The sequence below is a fragment of the Sylvia atricapilla genome, chromosome 3, assembly GCF_009819655.1.
Source record: "Sylvia atricapilla isolate bSylAtr1 chromosome 3, bSylAtr1.pri, whole genome shotgun sequence".
NCBI classification, from domain to species: domain Eukaryota; kingdom Metazoa; phylum Chordata; class Aves; order Passeriformes; family Sylviidae; genus Sylvia; species Sylvia atricapilla.
In genome coordinates, this window is record NC_089142.1 from 97,591,949 (window position 1) to 97,612,801 (window position 20,853).

Here is a 20,853-nt window from a genome sequence, read left to right on the forward strand (position 1 = left end):
TGTTCCTCTTCCATAGGAGCTGGAGGTGAATACTCCCTTTCAAACACCTCAAGATAAGCTCAAGCCAATTCCTGGAAGCAGCCCTTCCTAAACACAGGCCCCTCAGCTCTTTTCACTCCTCCTGCTCCCTGTAGACAGAAATCGCTGGAGTTGTCCTAGTCTCAATAAAGCCATAGACGTAAACCAGATGAACATCTTGTCCTATCTTGTATCTACTGCGAGGTCATCTGACCTGGCCTGCATGACCACTTTCAGTCTGTCCCAGCTGTAAATGGTGACAAAGAGAGATTCCCACCTACACTGTACTTTTAACTGCTGTGACTAGATCAGTTGACAGGTTGTGACAGCCCCCTTGTCTGGCTGGAGATACAGTAGAGCAGATTCCTGGGATGGCAGGATGATCAGGAGATGGCTGTACACCATCTAAGAGTTGCCTGCTGGCAAAAGGGTCGAATATGTCATGGCACTGTAGTCACAGGGCCAATGTGCCAATTTCCTGCCCTAAGTGGACTGAATTGCACTGAGGGCAGAGAACTTGTCCAGGAAGAACCTCTTCCACATGCTGAGACAGGCCTCCAGTTCTACAAATATGTGTAGCATGCAAAAATGTATAGAACTGGGACTCCCCTTTAGCCTCCTCAGCTGTTTCCAAATGTTTGCAGAGGCATTATTGGCTTGGGTTAAAGTACACCAGTGACCTTTGAAACAGTGCACAGCTGTGTTATAAGCATGTTCTGGCATTGCTGGTATTTATTAGAGTAGCTGCAGGAAGTATAAAATTGCTTAGGTTAGAAAAGATCTTTAAGATCATTGAATCCAACTGCAAATTCAGCACTGGCCTCAGCCCATTGATCTGTCCCATGCATTCAGTTCCCTCTGCAGAGCCTTCCTACCCTCCAGCACACCAACACTCCGGCCCAGAATGGTGTCACCTTCAGACTGGCTGAGGGTGCTCTCAATCCCCTTGTCCAGATCATTGATTAAGACATTAAACATGACTGGCTCCAGAGCTGAGCCCTGGGCATCACCACCTGTGACTGACTGGCTTCCAACTGGATTTAACTTCTCTGACCACCACTCTTAGCCTGGTCATCCAGCCAGTTTTTCACGTAGGGAAGGGTGTACCCATCCAAGCCATGAGCAGCCAGTTTCTCCAGGACATTGTGAGGGAAACAGGGTCACGAGGCATTACTAAAGTTTAGGCAGGCAATATCCTCAGCCTTCCCCCATCCAGGAAAGGGGTACATTGTCACAGCAGGAGATCAGGCTGCTCAAGCAGGACCTGCCTTTCCTAAGCCTCTGTTGCCAGGCCTGATCCATGATGACGATCAGTTCCATGACCTTTGCCATGGACCTTGGTTCCATGACCAAGATCAGACTGACAGGCTCTAGAATAGGGCACCAAGACCCACTGGAAAGCTGACAGAGAAATTTTTGCAGAAGGAGCAGCAAGAAGTGCCAGTGTATTTTGCAGGAGGGTATTTTTAGTTCTGTAAACAGCTGAAAAGTAGGAAAATCTTGCAATACATGTCAGCATTTGAATTAGTGAGGAGATTTGGAAAAGGGGCTTGAAACTGGTCCATTTTGACTCATCTACACCTTCTTTTTATTTATTTTTAATAACAAAAATACTTCCTCCTAAGCAAGTTTTCTTCACTGTGACAGTTCCACAGGAGAAGTGGTTGCTTTCAGTGGCAATTTGCAACTGGAAAATGTCTACATCACATAATACAAATATTTTATCCCCATAACACTTTCTGCTGAGGGGAGGAATGCTTGCACAGCATATTTTCCAACCTTGTCATGAAGGCTGGCATACCTTGGAACTTCTGATCCCCTAGCAGTGCAGAGGCCCACACTGAAAAAGGTTAATGTGAGGGTTTTTTTGTGAACTGTAGCTGTGCTTTATTGACACTTCTTTGCTAGCTAAGGTTCTTGTGGTGGAAAATCCCAGCAAAAAAAACAAGACCTGGCTCCAAGCAAGGTGGCTACTCAATTAAAAGAAAAAGGGAAGTTTCCAAGAATAATTTCAACACAAAAGTGTCACAGAACCTGGATAGTCAGTCATCTGAAATCTTATGGGGCTGAGCATGGAAATATGGGAAAGGCCTCAGCACTTTGGGGCAGAGCCTGTGCTGCTGAAACTCAACTGTGCACTGTTAATAGGCAGTGCATGAGAACTGATCCCAAACCTGAATGCTGAGATTACTGCTCTTGGCTTTCTTCCAATAAAATGGTGCATAGCTCCCAGCTTTATCTAAGGAACCTTCCAGAAATGCAAGCTATGCCACCTTACAGAGCAAGAAAGTGACCACAGAGGCTAGGTTTAAAGTATAAAGATGCTGCCCACTTCATATGGTGAGTCTGAGAGTGACCTCAGAAGTTCACTAGGAGACTGTGCTATTCCTCAGTTCCAGTTACAAGGATCTGTAGTGATAGGACAAGGAGAAATGGCTGTAAACTGAAAAAGGATAGGCTTATATTGGATATTGAGGAAAAATTCTTTACAGTGAGGGTGGTGAGGCACTGGCACAGGTTGCCCCGAAGTTGTGGATGCCCCAAGTGTTCAAGGCCAGGTTGGATGGGGCTCTGAGCAACCTGCTCTAGTGGTGGGTGCCCCTATCTATGGCAGGGGGTTGGAACTAGAGGATCTTTAATGTTCCTTCAAACCCAAACTACTCTAGGATTTTATGATTTAGTGTCCACAGGCTTTCCAGATTCCTCACTGCAATGAGGAATTTGAGTGACAATGGTTCTTAAACCAAATCCAGTCCTGCAATAGATTTAGGAAGCCTGGCCAGTAAAAGAAACCAGGTTGATTACAGTGGGGCCTTGGCTATGGATCATCAGTAAGCCACTGAAAGCAATTGTTTCTGCAAAGCAGATAGGTATTACTTGACTCTGATAGAAATCTCTTCTGTGGGGAAATACTGGACTGTGACACAGGTACTACTGACCTTGTCAGCAGCCTTCCCTGAAAACATTTAAATTCTCTGCAGGAGATTAATCATGTCCCTTTGGTCTCCATCTGCAAAGTCATGCTGTAGCTCTGAGAGGCTCCTACCAGTGCTTTTATCCACAGCTTGTCCAGTTTGAGGTGAAAATCATATAGAGTTCCTTTGGTTTTCATTACTGTCATTTAGAAGAGAACTGAACTTGGGACTTACCTCTGCTAATTCTCTGCTTTTCTCCAGAAAGGATTCCTGGTGTATCAATGACACTGATGCTTTCTAATACGGGATTAGGTAGCTGGGCACAGACGAACCTGTGTGAAAAATAAATGTGTTAAAAAAGAAAAAAGCAAAACAGTCATGATGTGCTGCAGATCACAGGCAGCATGGGACATGTCAGACTCTGATCTCTCAGATCTTTGGCTGGAGCTTGGAGCTACTGTTACTTAAAGAAAGGAGAAAAAAACTAGAACTAAGCACTTATCTCTATTTTGCTGCCTCTGGAACACGGGTCACAGTCGTGATCTATGAAAGGTTTTTTTATATGGGCCCCCAAATTGTGAATTATGAAAACATTTAGGTTTTCATTTATGTGCTGTTTAGATTTTAACAAGAAGTGGTATTTGTTTTTCTCTGGTTAAGCATTCCCCTGTAGAGTCCTGAAGTGAACTAAAATAACTTGCTTTAAAAAAAATCAGCAATTCTATAGGACTTTTGTTCTCTTTCAAATCAGGTCTTAAACAGACAAAAAATGTGCTACTATTGCACCATGGAAGTAGTAAAGCATAGGCAGCATGAGGTCTGAAGAGGTTGCTTAGTCTATCCTCCTGCCTCAAGGCAGGATCAATCAGGTTATTTGTCTAAATGTTCTTCAAATCCATAACAATGCAGACTTACCAACATTTGCTGTGAGTCTACTCCATTACTTAATAACCTTTACAGTAAATCCTCTTTTTTAATGTCTAACCTGAATTTCATATGCTATAATGCCCCTCAACCATGAACACAGTAGATGTGGAAAATTATTTATTTTTCTCCTCTTGTCACAATGTACACTATTGTCATCCTGCTCCTCTCAGTCTTTCCTCTATAGGAAACAGTTCTGTGGTCGTTTTTGTCTTTTTCCTATCTCTTCCAATTCTCTCCAGCTGCCTTTCCAGCTCATTTCTAAATCCCTGAAGATCCTTGCAGTGTTCCTTTGGGTCCTCTCAAACTGCTCCACATATTTCTTCCGGCATGATGCCACAAGCTGAAGTACTCCAGCCACGGCCCTGCTAGTGGTGAGCAGAGTGGATGGATTGCCTCTTATCTCTTAGAGTTGACAGTCCTGTTTATACATCTCAGTGACATGTTTGCTTTTTTAACAGCAGTATGACACTGTTAACTCACATTCATTTTCTAGTTCACTGCTCCCCCCTCTGCAGCTCCATTTATGTATGGAGCATCCTGTATCTATGCAAATCACTGCCTGAGAAGAGTCACTCGTGCTTTGTGGGCTGCAGCTCATCTATTTCAGCTGCTAGTAACAGCAAAGGACAGTAAAAGCCTGTCTGCTTCCACAGCTCCTAGCATTCCATGGATAGCCTTTTTGGGATGGCATTCCACACAGCTCTAAGTGTGTGTGTGTGTGTGTACATATGCATATTAATAGGGTGGTGTGACATCCAGACACAAAAAACCTGTTCCTGTGGGAGGAGGCAGAGCCACAGAGGATGCGGGTTGGCACAAGGACCACTCAGTGCACTCAAGGCAGATGGGGCCCTGCAGTGCTCTGACGAGTGGCTGGTTCAGCAGAAGCCCCTGCACCTCTGAATTCCACAACCCAGTTGTTCTACTCCTGTATGTTCTACTCTGCTGTGAATCCAAGAAGATTCTGGTAAGAGTGAATCCTCATGGGTTAAAGAGTGTCTCCTCCCCTAAGCTGGCAGCTATTTCAGACCACATATTACAGCTTCCCACATCCCCAGCTTGGCAGGTGCCAACAGGGAGCATTTCTGCATGTGTAATACCTCATATCAAAGAGGGGGACTGGCTTGATTATCCTGTTGGAACGCCAGGCACAGCAGCAGAGAACAAAAGGCTCAGGAGGTCATGTTATTCCCTTGTCCTGCCAACCCAGGTTTGCTCTTCATTGTTACGGCCCTGAGTATTTCTTGTGCTGTAGTATTAAATGGGGCAGGGGGATTTTCCACCAGTTTCTCCAGGAAAAGTTCTCCACAGGAGATTTCAGATATAAGGTCAGAGGCCAGCATGAGTGAGTGCATTCTGGCTCTTTTGGCAAAGTAAGGCTGCTGCCCTCCTGTTGTCCCAGCAGAACTGCAGGACCTCAGGGAGCTCAACCTAATTTAGTCTGGGGCCATATGAAGGGAACAACGTGGTGCCAAACTAGAGTTTCACTGCCTCTGCAGGCAGAGTATGGGGCTGAAGGAGCAACACGTTATCTACCTTTCCTGCTGTTCACAACACAAAACCAGGATTGACTCCACCTCAGCTTCCCAAAAGAAGACTTTGGGAATGGGAGAATTCTTGCAACCTAGTCAATGTGATACAAAAGTAATGGGTGAGATTCCTGATTTTGGCCCTTGGTGCCAAACAAAGCTTCCTGACAACAAGGTGCAACTTCCCATCTCTGTGGAATCTTCCCAGAGGTGGAGATTGGCCAGCAGAGTTGGAGAAAGGAGAACAAACCCTTCTCTCAATGCCCAGGAACAACCTGGGGCAAGAAGAGCAGATAAGAGACAGGATTCTGCAGACCTGCTATCCTCATTTCAGCCTTGGGCAGCCCTATCTCCCAGGTAAGCACAGGTGCTCCATTTCCTGGGAATGAAGGGAGGGAAGATACAGGCTCTGAGCAGCACAATTTGCTTATCTCCCAGCCAATTCCTGACTGTACCAGTTTTCCCTTGCTTCCTGGAAAGCAGCAGATCCCAGTCTCTGCTGGGGAAGAAGTCCCAGCAAAGGGTGGATGCTCACTCCTGGAGCAGCAGGCTCTGCAGCCCATGGGACATGGCACTGTGGGCTGCCACCTCTCAGCCAAGACCAGCTTGGCCTGTGTGAGTGCTACTGCCTCATGCCGCTCTGCTTCTTTCCACTGATGCTCAGTCAAGTTTTTAACCATCCATGGGCAAAGCAGACTTCCTCATGGCTACTCTTATCTCAGCTTAGAGGTGTGGCCCCTGGAGATTAGCTCTCTTCTGCAAATTTCTTGCTCACAGCCTCCTAGCTGAGGTCAGGGCCTTGGCACATATATATAGCAGCAGCAAGGTATGTGCAAGGCAGAGACAGCTCTGCTTGTCCCTAGCCCAGAAGCCAAGCCCACTGGAGAAGTGTGGGCAGCTTGATCTGGTCCAGTGGGTGCATCAGGACTTATATCTGCTAAATTTCTGGCCCTCTGAGTCAACTCTTGCATGTGTTTAATTTCCTAATTAGCTGGGCACCAGCATCTGCATTTTCAGCATGTGATGCACACCCAGCTGAGCCAGTCCCCCTTAGCATGTCTCCTTTGTCAGTTTATAAATCAGTACCCCCCCTTTTTTCATGTCAGCAAGAGAAAGGTGTCATTAGCTGCTGTGGCTACTCCCTGCATTGCTAGAAGGACTGCACTTAGGCTGCTGCTGAATCACTGCTGTGTCCCTCTGCCCTGCTGTCTGCACAGGCACAGGCTTGACTCTTCCTTCAGGAGTAGGAAGAGTAGAAGAAGCATAACAAGAGCACAGCATGATACAGTGAACTGGGTTAATGCATGCAGAGATCCCTTGCTGTATCAGGAACAAATTGCATTCAAGACACATCCATCAGGCTAGTTCAGAAGTGTTTGCTTTTTTGCCCCCCATGCCTGGCCTAATGTTCCTTCTCTGCAGTGAACTGTCTGCCAGCTGTGGCTGTTCTTGGCTATCAGCTGAGCTGTTCTGAATTATGTCCTCTTCATCCATGATCTCTGCACTCCAGGCAAGAGGCCTGTTATTCTCTTAGGGCAAATAACTGTTCTGCCCTGGCGTAGGGAGTGGGCAGTCACCTGACCTAACCTGGTCAGGTGCAGATGCTCTATGAAGCAACAAAAACTTCTCCAAGTCTTTCTGGTGCAGGACTATGTTGATGTATTTGAATGATGCTCCTGTGCAGTGATCAGATACTGCTTCCTATCACCTTGAGGGACTGTGAGGCTCTCCACACAGCAATGACTCCAGCTAGGTCCCTCTCCTGCCAGCAAGATTCTCCCCATGCTTCTCTGCAGCCCCCTTCCCTGCCTCTAAAAGCCTACACCAGCACTCCAGTGGTCAGTGCTGGTAGGAGATGCTGCACTCTCTGGACAGTCACTCTCTAAGTGTGGAAGTTCAAACAGGAGCCAGAGGCCAGCCCAGCTTTCCTGGCTGTTTGGCTGAGCAGCTGCCATGTTTCCAGTGTCTCCCACACCATGTTAAGGATGATGGGTGTAGTCAGTTTGTTGCCTTCTGCAGCACAGTTTGTGCTCATCTAGGATATGGGTGTGTGCTCCTGGCTTCCTGCAAGGCCTAGATCCAAAACCTCCCTATGACTGGGCTGGGTCTAGGGGATGGAAAGGTTATATTCCTCATGTCAGAGCCACTGTCCAAACAACCCTGCTACTCTTTTTAACAGGAAACACATTAGAGTGGTCATCAATTTGCACCTGAGGTTGTATGTATAAGGCATGGGAATGGAGAGAGTCTGGTTTTGTTAGAAATGGAAGAAGCTAGAAATACTGAAGCAGGGGACAAGAAATGTAATGAGTATAATATCTACCTCTAGCCTCCTGTAGGATAAGCTTAGGCTGTGATGTCATTTTTGTTTTGTTTGATCAAGTAAAATGAAGGCTTGAATTTATCAGCCCTTCAGCAACTGACTTATGGTGCATCTGGTAGGACTGGACTGGCTTTGCATCAGCCATGTGGATGGGAGGAAAAGATGTGCCTTACTCCTTTACCTTTCTTGCTGTGTTGCTCATTAGAATCTAACTTTACTCCACAGAACGAGAGTTCTTGAGTACTGACCTGTTCAAAAAGGCATTGCCAAAGGCGTTGAGTTTCCTGAACGGTTTTTTGGGATCCACCACCAACGCGTTTCCAGGAACAATTCCTTCCACATCTCCTTGCATAACTGCTATAAAGGAGTCAGTTGTAGGCTCTGGTCCAATCCTCATCCCTGGGAAATCCTGCTCCAGCAGGTACCTGTAAGTGAAAGAACAGGGTGTGGGCATGAGACATGAGCAGCTCTGTCCTAAAGGAGTTGTACTGAAGATTGCAGTGCAATTATGAAGCTTAAGAGCATGCATCCTTCCGAGACTATTTTTAGCACTGTCACTGTATTGTTTGATAAATGCCTTGGTAGCTTTTCTACTTAGGATCTCAACATTGAAAGCTCATTTAAGGCGGATTAAGAAATTGAGATGATTATAGCTGCTAGGAAGAGATTCTCATCATGTTGCATCATTTCGTGTGCTGCAATCCTCAAGACATTTAGAGCAGACTTAGCACAGCAAAGTAAAAACAGCAGATCACTGCAATCACAGAGTTAATCCTGAAACCCGACTGGCTCTTGGTGCCAATATCAATTACTTCACTGCTGCTTGTTTCAGCAGACTCATCCAGCTAATGTGCTTAGCCCCCAGTCCAAATCAGTTGCTTAAATGCCAACCTCCCCTGCACTTGACTGAAGTCTCAGTCTCTATCCTTGTGTGCTTCTGAAATGCAGCCACAGGTCTGCACTACAAACTGCTCGAGCATACTGAGCACTATGCACATGGGAGGGGGAGTATATTCCAAGCTATATGTCAAGCGAGATAGCACAGTAAGTACAGCATCCTTTATTATTTCCTGAAGGTAGTTTGGCAAATTTTAGGGAAAGACAGGCACCCATGGGGTTGTAAGGCTTTGAATAGGATGCTGGCAGCATATCCTAACTGACCCTGCCAAATTCAGGGTGGGTCAATGGTGTGTGCAGGGGACAGTTCCCTTTGGCTCACGAAGGTGCCAAATGCCACCACTGAGGTCAGGCCTGTGTTTGTGTGTGTGGGTGTAGAAAACACCTGCTGGTGCTGTGCTGAAATCTAAGACCATTATGTTCATGTGGCTTGCAGAAGGTAGCTAGAACTGCTCTAGCCCTCAGTACGGGATGCTGTCAGAGGTGACAAGTGCTAAGCTCTGGCTAGTTACACGAAGAATAAAATGACTACCAGACTATGGAAGCTAGTATAACAATGTGTAACTTGTTGCCAGAGGTAGCTGGTACTTCCTCTTCCACTGTTTTGACCTAATCCTCAGTAGGTAGAAAGATTATTTCAGAATTGCTGGGATGTTAGAAGTAGATTATGGGGATGTGGAAAAAAAAACTAGGAGAAGAACTGGAGATTTTTTTTGTGATTGAGAGTGGTATGTCTAAGCACCAGAACTGGTTCACTCAGGTGAGTCTTAGCGAGGGAAGTCCCTGTGTGAGGGACTATAGCACTGTTGGCATCCAGGCTTGTATAACTTTTTAGGGGCTCCTGCTTTCACTGTCATTTTAACACAGGTAATCACTATCCAGTATTTAAGGAGCAACAAAAAAACCCTGTGCAGGCTATTTATTGATACCATGTCAGCAAATGTGTCTTCAGTTCCCAGAGACAAGGCCAAATCAGCTGGATCCAGAGGTAAAACAACCAGGACAAATCACTGATATTCTTATATGGCACGATACACACTCGCTGCAAGAATACCTCCACAAATGATATCCATAATTCCCTTGAGAGATGACCACACCTCTTTTACTGGTGTATTATCATGTATTTTCTTGCATCTTTTGTCCAACGTGATTTCCAAGTCCCATGCTCACCAGAAGGCCACCAGAAGTGACTCTTCCTTATTTCAAAACTCTGAGATGCAACAGCAGCTGTTGAGCAGCTCCTAAAAGACCTGAAACAATCCAGGAAGGGAGCAGCCCTCTGACCTCCTATACTAGGGTGGATATATCCTATTTATTTACCTAAACCTTAGATAGGGGTTTCTCAAACTTTCCTACAGAAGTGGGTCATTACTTAAGAAAAGCAGACTGCACCTAGTGCTGGTGTGTGCCACCTCTCTGGCAGGCACAGTAACTCCTCTCTAGTTTGAAGCACCTGAGAACAAGGAGGGGTTACTTCTCTCCCACCAAGGGCTCTGTAGACTATCATATGAATGTTCTTGGCTCAGTTCCCTGGGAAGCTCTTTACACTGCACAACTATTTGCTGGGCTAGAAGCCACTTGGTCAGACTGTGGAAACTAAGCTTGTACCTCCTAGATGGCAATTCACACACTAGCCCCTGACGGACACTGTGGTCGATGACACAGATGAGAATTCACTGAATCCATAGAAATAAATCTTTGCATTTTCCCCATGCAAATTCCAGGGAGAAAAGAAAAGGCAGTGTTACCAGCTGTCAAATACAACAAGTGAAGGGCTTTTTAGAAAGGCCCCTTACTCCCAATGTCAGGTTGCAGCCTTGCTGTAACAACAACCTTCTTTCTTTTTTAGAGGCTTGAAATGCACGTGTAATATGACAACTTTTGAGCAAAAGTAAAAAATAGTTGACGGGGGGGAGTTTTGTTATTTATAGACAAAGCTTCCCATAAAATCTAACCAAAAGTCCTACGTGTAATAGCAACACTCCTCCAGACAGCCTGCTTGAAAGAATTTTATCACAGCTCTACTCAGCTAACATTTCAATGCATTTCTGTGTTTATTTCTTGTGTACGACTTAAAAAAACCAGCCAAAAAAACCCCAACAAAAGCACTAAAGAAATAGCTACCCACCGATGTAACTGACTTATGTGCAACAAGTGGCACGAAACCAGAGAGATGAAGACTTGTACTGCCCACTATCACAGCATCTGTTTTAAGGGAGGCCTCTCTGGGAGATTTGGGTACATTGTGCAGCAGGGTGTCAGCTGCACAAGAATCTCATTGTGCAAAGGACAAATACAAGGGGTTGTATTGACACTGCCTGATGGGGGAAGGCACTGCTCAGCAGTGACACAGCCTGCCCTGGCTACCAGAGGCATGCTAGAGAATACATCCAGTTGTCACATTTGTCGGGATTTCTGGGAGAGAAGAGCAAACAATAGCTGTGGAAAACACCAACCACCAGCAAGCAATTTCCTCTGCCAGTGCTGCAAGCCTTAAGCAGAGCTGCTGAACACCTTCAAAGGCCTGGGGGAGTGACCTCCAGCCAGGTTAGGCAAGTCTGTGGAGTACCCCAGGCAGGAGGGGAATAGGTTTCTTATGACCAATCTGGTTTTTTTTTTCAGAGAAGTGTCTGGAGTCGGTATGTGGCTGGAAGCATCATCCTGTTTGCCTCTTTCAGGCCTGTTCTGGGAAGGGCCAGGGCAGGAAAGCTGTGTTAGTGCCTGGGGTGGCCTTTCCCAGGTGGATTTGTCGATGTGTACGGAGCTCCCCGGGCAGGAGAGCCGAAGGATGTGGGGGAAGGGGCTCCCTGCCCGCGATGAGTCATGCCGGAGCCCTGCAGGACGCCGCTGAGCGAGGCGGCAGAGGTGATGCCGAGCGGCAACGGGAAGAAGGGCAGAGCGGGAGGAAATGGTGACAACTGCCTCATGGGCACACATCAAAGGCTCAGGGCCGCACGGGGAGGTCACGCCAGAGCTCTGCGTGTAGCCTCTGACAGTGTGGAGAGGCCGGGACGTGTAAACGATTAGCTGCAGGAGGAAGGGGTGGCTGCACCAGAAAAGCAAGCAATGTTGACAGTTAGTAGGGCTCTGGCAGGCTTGTTTATTTTATTAGCAGGATGGCTGGACTTGAGCCAGGATTATTTTTAGAAATGACCAAGGAACCTAAGTTAATTAGGAGAGTAATGTTCTGTCCTGCACTCTCACCCTCTTACAGGAAACATAAAAAGCAATAACGTGGATGGTTTTCTGTTGGATAGACTGGTCTTATAAAGGTAGGCTCCAGTGAGATCCTGCAGTGGCTGTCAGATATTCCCAGGCAGAGGTGTTGCCTTGCCCTTATCAGCACTGACTTTCAGCCCCCAACCCTGTGCAAAAACGTCAGCCAAATGTATGCTGAGGAGAGAAATGGGAGTGAGCACAAAGAGATGATACAGCAGGAAGCAGGAATGGAAAAGCTGCATTAGCAATGCTACCTACACCCTTCACATAGCACAGAAAGGCTCAGTTGTGTGTCCCTGCAAGCAGAAGAGGGAACAGCCTGGGTCCTGTAAGTAAGCATGCTCTGGTCTCACTTCACTGGCTTTGACCCATACAGCTCACCTCCCTCCTCCCCGGCTCAGCCTCTAGGAATGTTTCTCACTGCTGACCTTGACTGTCTTTTTTTCTGCCATCAGCTCCTGAAAGAGAGCAGCCTCACTGCAAGATGCTGCAGCTTAGGTGCTTCAGAGCCTTACATTTCTTCCTTGTTTCACCTCAGATTCCCAAGGCAAGAGGTTTGGAAGACAGATATTCCTTAGGTAGGTGATTAAAGCTATTTTTTTTTTTTTGTAAGGTGTCATGGGATCCAGGTAAACTGGGACTGAGTTCATTCCACATGGTTATTTAGTGGCATGAAGTCATCTCCCTAAATTGCATGGCAGTACATGCAAACAGGATGCAATTTAAGAGTGGACTGATTTGGAAGGATAAACCTAATAATCCCCCTTCTGACAAGATTGTGGATGAGATATCCAGAGGCTGTTTCTTGCTCCACTCTACTGCTAATAAATAATGGTTGTCAACCCTCCCACTTCCTCCCCCCGCCCCCTTTAACTCCTCCCTGCTCCCAGCTTTAGCCCCTACTTGCCTTCCCACAATAACTCTGGATGCTAATCTGCTTATCCCAGCTCCTTAATGAGCAGTGCCTGCAAGCTCACGCTGGAAGCCTGTCACGAGCAACACGAGGTTTTCTGGCCTTTGACTAGGAACACACTGGAGTAACAGACTCTCACACTCCTCTTGCTGTTAGAGACCCCGGGGTTCCACCAAAGTTCTCAACTTTCTTAACTTCTTAAGACCCTATTTTAAACAGAAGACTCTGCCTTTCTGGAAGATCCATTTGGCACTCCTGTGAAGCAGAAGCTCCCAAAGCTCCTGGTCACTTCTGCTTGACCATCATCTCTGCATAGGCTCATCCCAGCCCTGTGCCCAGAGAAAACTGAGAGGATACAAGCACGAGTGAAAAGCAGATGTCAAAGAGGCTTAGATCCACTTGCTGTCAAGCAAGGATGTTGCTTCCATCCCACATGAGCAAAAACTCAATCTTCTTTTGCTTGGAACATGTTCTGGGCACCCAAACTTCCTGCAAGGGGAGCTGAGGCTTATAGAAGAAAGACTTCACTGAACAGAAAGGGGCAAAGCAGGAAGTCTCTGCTAACAGCATGCAGGTGAGACTGCAGGGAAACACTGATGCTGGCAATCCAGAGAAAAGAATTAGGAAGAGATGCTTTGGTTAGACAGCTTTATCAGTAATTCAGCAAATCCTCCTGTTCAGGCTCTGAGTGTCTGTAACCGAGAGGATAAAAAACGCTTTACAAACAGGTTTGATACCAAGTCACAGAGCAAAGATCTGGGGCGAGCCAGGCAGCTGTGCTAGCTACCCCCTCTATTTTTCAGAATTGTAACTCCCTTTACAAACGTGCAAAATGCTCCTTTGGGTCTTTTGCACCCTTTCACCATCCACCTGATCGGCTCATATGAGTAAATTTAACTCTTAAACTTTGTTTGCCAGGTACATCCCAAGGTAGCAGAAATGCATTCTGTCCTTGGCTCCTGACCAGGAAATGTAGCAGCAGGAATATTACAGCACATAAAAAAAAAGCCCCTGCATTTTTCAAGGTCATTCATTTCTTTAGAGGTAGAATCAATTTGATTCACCTTTCTCTACTCTCTGCAGTTCCCTCCTTGACCAAGAAATAATGGTAGAACAAAGGGCTGGCTGCCTGTGGCTCACGTCCAGATTTACACTGGGGCAATTCCACAGATTTCAACACAGCCACACCAGAAAAAGGCTGGAATTTAACGCTTAGCTTATGAATCACATAGGAAACATGGACAGCGCAGCTTCAGCTATGATCCCAAGGGAAAGGCTGCTGCAAGTTGAACTAGAAGCACGGCTGAACAGAAGAGATCCCTGCAACCAAGTCCGGCCGGAAAAGTTTAACCCTCTCTGCGACAGTTTCACATCATCGAAATGAAAGAGCTGCTTTGCAGTTGCTCTTTTTTTACAGTTCGAAAGGAACTCGCTGCTCCCAGTCCCTCGGCCGAGCAGGACAGAGTTAAAACAGGGCTTTACTTCTGGAGCCCTGAAGAGGGGCAGGTCTCTCTGTGCACAGGCACACATGCTTCTCTTAGCGGGTTCTGAGTATTGTCTCTGGGACAGTGCAGAAAAAGACATAAGCGTCTAACAGTGACTACTGCAAACCGAAGCACCCCCTTTAAAGCTGCCTCACCACCCAAAAGCCACAGCAAATTGAAAAGAATAGCTACTACAAGGGTCATCCTGGGCAGTGCAGGCACGGAATGCTCCGCGCGAGGTTTCCCAAAGCCTTTGCACTTTGAACGGCCAGAAGGGCCCCAGTGACTCACATCTCCACACTCCTGTCCTGCCTGCGCTCCTCAGCCCTGCCCTGGGCTACTTTTTGCCACGTCGGTGTTTCATGGTACATCTTACACCACCCTGAGCTTGCGAAGGAATGCTCCGCGTTTGAGTGGAGGTGACTTTTCAATGAAAAGCTGCTGAGGGGACGCGAAGGGGGTAACAGAAAGGGAATCAAGGCATAGCACAGGTAGCAGAGACACGTTCTGCCCCACCCAGGGCGTCGAGGGTGAAGGCAGCTGGATTTTACCTGATGAAGGTGGTCTTCCCAGTGGAGTACTGCCCCACGAGGAGCACCATGGGCTTGTTGTCGAAGTCGGCATCCTCCAGAGCGGGCGAGTGGAACTCGTGGAACTTGTAGTGTTCTTCCAGCGGCAGCAGCTTGGTCTTGTAAAGCTTCTTCAGGCCGTCGCTGACCGTCTGGAACACCTCCGGGTCCTTCCGCCGACGGTCGTCGGTGCCCAGCCAGCTGAACATCTTGTGGCCTCCCGACGCCAGCTCCGCGGCGACCACCGGGGCTGGGCTGGGCTGGCTGCGAGCGCGGGCTACCCGCGCATCCCCCTCAGGCCGGGCCGGCCTCAGTCCGCTCCAGCGCCCACCCGCGGGGACCGCCCGCCCTCACGCCACCTGCGCCGGCGATTTCAGCCAGAAAGCAGGCCCCGCGGGAGGCTGAAGGAGCGGCTCGTCAGCGCAGCCCCGGCCCAGCGGCACCGGCGGGCGCCGCCTCCCCTCACGCCGCCGGCTCCCGGCGTGGGCATGGCGCGGAGGCCCGGCCCTCCAGGAAAGGGGCGGGCGCCGGAAGCCGGCGGTTCCTGGCAGGCGCCGCCCGTTCTCCCCGGCGGGTGAAGCCGCGCCGGGCGCCGCCATGTTGGGCCGCGGGGAGGGGCCGGGTCCCGCCGCGCCCCCTGGGGACCGTTGGAGGGACTTTCAGCCCGGCCGCCATTTTATTTCTTTTCTCGCCTCGCTTCGGAATAGGTCTTAAAAAATCCACTGAAAAGAGCCGTGCGAGTGCAAATCTGAGAAGGAGCTGGCCGTTCCTCAGCACTGCCGGCCTCATCTGGGTCTCCAGCCTGTCACAGAATGGGTCAGGTTGGAAGAGACCGCAGTGGGTCATCTCGTCCAACCTCCTGCTCAAGCAGGGTCATCCCAGAGCACACACGGCACAGGATTGCGATAAGATGTTTGTGGAATACGCCAGTGAGGGACACTCCGCAGCCTTTATGAGCAGTATGTTCCATGTGTGGTCATCAGCGCAATAAAAAAGTTCTTTCTCATACTCAGGTAGAATTTCTAGTGCATCAGTTTATGCCCGTTGCTTCTTGTCTATTGTCTGGCACCCCTAAGAAGAGCCTGGCTTCACATCCCCATGACAGCTCCTCTTTAGATATTTCTATACATTGATGAGGTGTGCTCTCAGTTGTCTCTTGTCTCTCATTCTTTCCTCTGCTCAGTGATTTGGGCTGCTCTGCTGCCCCTCACTTCATCGGGCTCGCAGCTCTGGCTGTGCCTGGAGGAGTTCTCCATCTAATCAGGTAAGATGGAGAAATTATCTACTGTCCCAAAATCTTTACTGCTGCCAGCAATGAGGGATAACTGGACAGCTGTATAGTTGAGGATTGGCATGTCTTTGGGGCTGTCCATCAGCTCTGCTCTCCTCGTCTCAACTGCGCAGCTGGGATAAAGCAGATTTTTTTTTCCTTAAAATATCCCCTAAAAGCTTTTTCACTTTAGTCCATCCCACGGGTCCAAAAAATGTGGCAAGAAGCACTTTTGGAAGCAATCCGGCCGTGTGGCAGTTCCTGCCCTTTCCCAGCCATTTACAACCGGGAGGAGCCCAGACCTTGCATAAGCAGAGGCAGCTCTGCATTATAACTTTTTTGATTTTTTCCCCCCTCACAGGAAGGGTACATATGGAGACCGTGTGGCCCTGTGTGCCTGAACAATGATCCAGGCCCACTTCTGTGCCTGCTGCTGCAGGATGAGACACTTTCCTTGTTCCCATTGAGTGATCCCAGGCACTGGTTTGCCCTCTGGCATCGCCTGACCCAGGAGGTGCAAGCACTGACTCTGGGGACCAGTTTTCTTTTTCTGGAAGAACATAGCAGGCTGACTGTATTTTCTGAAGACCAGACTTCGCTGCTTTCCTGCCAATGCCTAGAGCTGAAAGTGGAACTGATGTTTTGAAGCCTCCTTAAGACCAATTTCCATCATTTATTTAGTTTTATAAATAGAGGCTTCGGCTTTAAGAATTTGATGACTCCTTTCCAGTGAAAACTCCTGAAAATGAAAGGACGCATAGAATTCAATGTGTTTTGGCAAGAATTACTCATTTGGTAGGAAACAACTTGGTTTCATCCTCTAGATAGTCCTGCCATTTAAGGGCTGTGCTGCTCTGATGGCACTCTGGCATTTCTACAGCTATATATGGAGTCTCTTTGGTGCTTGCTTGTGTTATCCTCAGAGCTGAGTAAAGGCCAGGAAGCCTTTGATTGTGAATCTCCTCAGACCACCTTGGTGCCCTTCCTGACTGCAGGGAATGGAGAGCAAAGCAAGGTTTCTGTTGTGCAGGCTGCGGGAGCTGACTGCCACAGGTATGGCAGAAGCAAAATTGTTCCCCATTTACAAGGTGAGGATATTAATCATTAAACTGCACAAATCATAAATATGCATACCCAATGGCTAAATGGCAAAAAAAAAAAAATTCTTTGCCTTGGCTGAAGAGAAAGGAAAAATCCAGCTTTCCTGTGAATTTGTTATGTCCAGGGCAGATCACAATGAAACTTGTCAGTCTTTATAGAATTTCTGTCTAGAGGTATCTCACAAACATTGCAGATTTTTATTTATTTTACAGTCTGTTTTCTTAGCCATTTGAGATTGACTTCCTCAACAACTATCTTTACCTTGAGATACAGTGCTTGCCAAAAACATAAGGAAGTAAAATTAGGAAAGGAAGTTTACAGTATAATTAGGTTTTTCTTTCTGTCCAAATCAAACTAAAAGTTTTCATCCATTTTTATTATTTATTCCTTTTCATTTCTTAATCAGAGGTGTTTTAATGGATGGTTTTCTGTTGGATAGATTGGTCTTATGGTACAATCTTTAGTAAGTTGGGTTTTTTTAGTAATTTATATTTTTAAAATGTAGAAGCTCTGCCTTGATTGCCCTGCACAGAAGCCACTCTACTGCAGTGCTTGGAACATACCTCTGTCTGATACTGGTGGGGATGTGCTACAGTCTCCTACTATAAATTTGTTTTATCTTTAAAGATATGATGGATATAACTTTTAGTTTTGTAGTTTCTCAGTCGTGTCCTTGCTGTTGGTAATAGGGCTGGCACTCACTTCTCTGGATACTTGCCTTGACCAGGAGAGAGGGGCTTGCTGGAAAACATTCACTTCTACTTTGCTGAATGTCAGTGAGGCTGAGCTAAGTCATGTAGTATTTGTACACAAAATGAAACCTGGGGTTTTGGGGGAAAAACATAATGTTGTATAACTGAAACTTGTGAAATCATGACAAATATGTTTGCTTATCTGCAGCCTTAGGTTTACTTCCTACAAAAGATCATCTGGGGATGGGGATATTGAAGTCAGAGAATCTGAAAAGATGTGGTGACTCAGACCATAACACATCTACAGTTTCAAGAAGCTTGTGGGAGCAGTGTAGTTCAGTAAACTCAACTTCCTGCCAGTGCAGTTACTGCCACTGTTTGTCCATTACCAAGTATGAAACCTGAGGAGGCAGTGTCAAAAGTTCAGGTGCTGATGGGTTAAACAGGGAATAACCAGGGTTGTGGGAAAGGAAAGAAGGGAGAGGAAGGCACAGCAGGCCCCCAGAATCAAACGAAATATACTAATTTGATAAGTAAGGGAGGGAGAGTTTCCTCTGGTTCAACTGGATCAAAATTCTCAACTGCCTGCTGGTGCCATATGGCCTATGTGGAGACGTAAAATTGTCTCCAGCATAGTCTATTCCTTTCCTCACTCATTGCTTTGCCTTTGCAACTCAGAAAGCTACTGCCTTCCTCTCCTGCCCCCACTGCTCCTTCATATTCCTCTGAAATACTTCCCATTGCCTTTCTCCACCGCTTTTCAGGTGTCTGGTGTACACATACACACAGTCCTTTTCCCTGCACTCCCTATACTGCTCTTAGCCCCTCATTCCTGAGGTGGAACGAGGTGCTGGTACTCTGAAGTGCCACCAAAAAGGGGGAATGTGGAGCTGGATAACGTACATCCAGTGAGCGGGAAGTATTCTTGCTTCCAAAGGGCTCCCTCCTTATATGTGTTCAGCAGAAAAAGCTGTTTGTATTGCACACAGGGGAGCTGACTGATGGGATCTCTGTAATAGTGCTGGAAAGAAAAATCCTCTGAGCCCTTCTCCATCCTTGCAGTGCAGAAGCTTGGTCTATAACTCTTGAATGATTTTGTCTTTCTCTGCCATAGGACATACACGTCTATCAAACTTACGTGAATGTTCTTTGTAGAAATGGATATGATTAACTGACTGACAAAGTGTCATGTCCCCATCTGTTCTAAGAAAATAATGGGGCGTTAGAGAGTATTTCCTCTCTGAATTTCTTGTTACCTGAAAGCAGAAATCCTGTTAAAATGTATTAAGACACAGTTGAACACATCTTCCTGTTCTACCTTGTCAGTGATTTACGGAGAGACGTGGAGTTTAGTGCTTTGAATAATTGAGTGACAAGCTAAACAAGGAAACTGAAGCAATGGGTGACTCAAGAGGTAGTCTGAATGATGGACTCACCTATTCTTTCATGTCTTCCGTGGAATATGTTGCATTGAGACCTCCTGAAGTTTTCTGTTATTACTCAATATGCTTTTTTTCCCCGCCTCCTGCTTCTACCACAGTGTTTGATAGGTTAGGACAGGCTCTTGGGGTTACGTATGCCAGGCATATATATACATGCACATAAATACACACATAGGGAGAGATAACAAACATACCATTTATGAGCAGCAGGCATCACTAGCTGTGAGAATACACCTGGAGAAGGTAGGACATCGAATTTCATCGAAGTGATATGTAAAGGGATTTGGTGCTGGCATTTAGCAGTTATCTTTGGCTAGCACAGAATTAGGGTTTTCCAGGGGTTTGAAGGGAGTGTAACTGTCACCATGTTAAGATGAAGCTGTCCTCTGGGATCAGATGGGGGTATTAGTTACATAATGCAGTAGCTGCGGCTGTGCTGTTCTCTGGAGGTGTGGAAGGGAAAGGGAAAAAGTTTGTATCAGCAAATGTGGGAAGGGTGGATGTGATGTAAAGTAGCTACGAGCCACATCAGCTGCCCTGCATGTCACAGCTCCAACACTTCTGCCTGCCAAGTGGTTGGCAACACAGGCTGGTGTTTTAGCTAACCCAGATTTTGTGCACCCTTGTTCTCTCACTTTTGCTGTTTAGAGTTGGTTTGGCTGCTTCTTGATCAGTAAGTATTCTGCAGAGATCAAAAATTTCCTCTGTCATTAGAGGGAGTTGCGTTTAGTCAGAATGTCTAATGATTGGGATGCTTATGAATAGGATGTTGTAACCTTAAGTGCTAAAGTACAGATCTTGAATAAATGGGATTTTCATATTTCTACTGACTTTGATGTAGCTTGGACAATTTCCACAGCAAAGGATATGTATTTTTAAATCTCAGCCGTTGTCTTTAAAAGTAAATCTTTGGTTAGAGAGGTATTGCTTAAAGTTCTGAAAGCCATCAAGACATTTTGGATACAGGCTTTTTGTTAAGATCAGTAGAAGTAGGTTCACTGCTTGACCTTGAAAATCTCAGCACCAGAAGGTGTTCATCAACCTTTGGGCCAATAATCTAAGTACAGGAAATGCAGGGAAAGGTCATCCACCTGTCTCTGTATTCATTCCTTTAGTGAGAAAACATAGTTCAGTGCTTCTTTTCAGGATATTTCTATTTGCTTTAAAAGCCCACAGGAAGACCTGGAGTCAGTGTTGAGGGTTTTTTTCCTGAAATACAGCACTCTGTTTAATCAAAGACTAGAGAGTGTACCTGCAAGTGATGTTTTTATGCTGTTTGTTTAGAGACTAATAAAGATTAACAAAGCCTAATACACTCACACGATCATTTTGACTAATGACTGCTAATTTGTGTTGCTAATGTTCTGCTGTATTACATGAATGGTTGTAAAAGATGGCCCTGTATCATTTGTTCTGCTCACTCTAAAATTTATTATTTTGCATGCAAACATTTACTACTCTGTTCCACACAATCAGGAGCAGCTCCTCAGCCCAGATTTGGATTGTCTTTGTTAAATCAGAAGCTGGGCTGAGCTCTGTCATCCCCACATTTAG

At 46.6% G+C, this 20,853-nt stretch overlaps 1 protein-coding gene across 1 annotated transcript in view; it reads right to left on the reverse strand.

The window, feature by feature from the left end:
- Positions 1-15,284, reverse strand: part of EHD3 (EH domain containing 3) — a 30,110-nt gene extending 14,826 nt beyond the window's left edge. The window contains exons 1-3 of the mRNA XM_066316314.1: positions 14,777-15,284; positions 7,961-8,137; positions 3,168-3,265 (exon numbers count right to left, since the gene is read on the reverse strand). Of these exons, the coding sequence (XP_066172411.1) occupies positions 3,168-3,265; positions 7,961-8,137; positions 14,777-15,003 (502 nt within the window). The 5' untranslated portion in view covers positions 15,004-15,284. The remainder of the gene's footprint in view (positions 1-3,167; positions 3,266-7,960; positions 8,138-14,776) is intronic.
- Between the last annotated feature and the right edge of the window lie 5,569 nt (positions 15,285-20,853).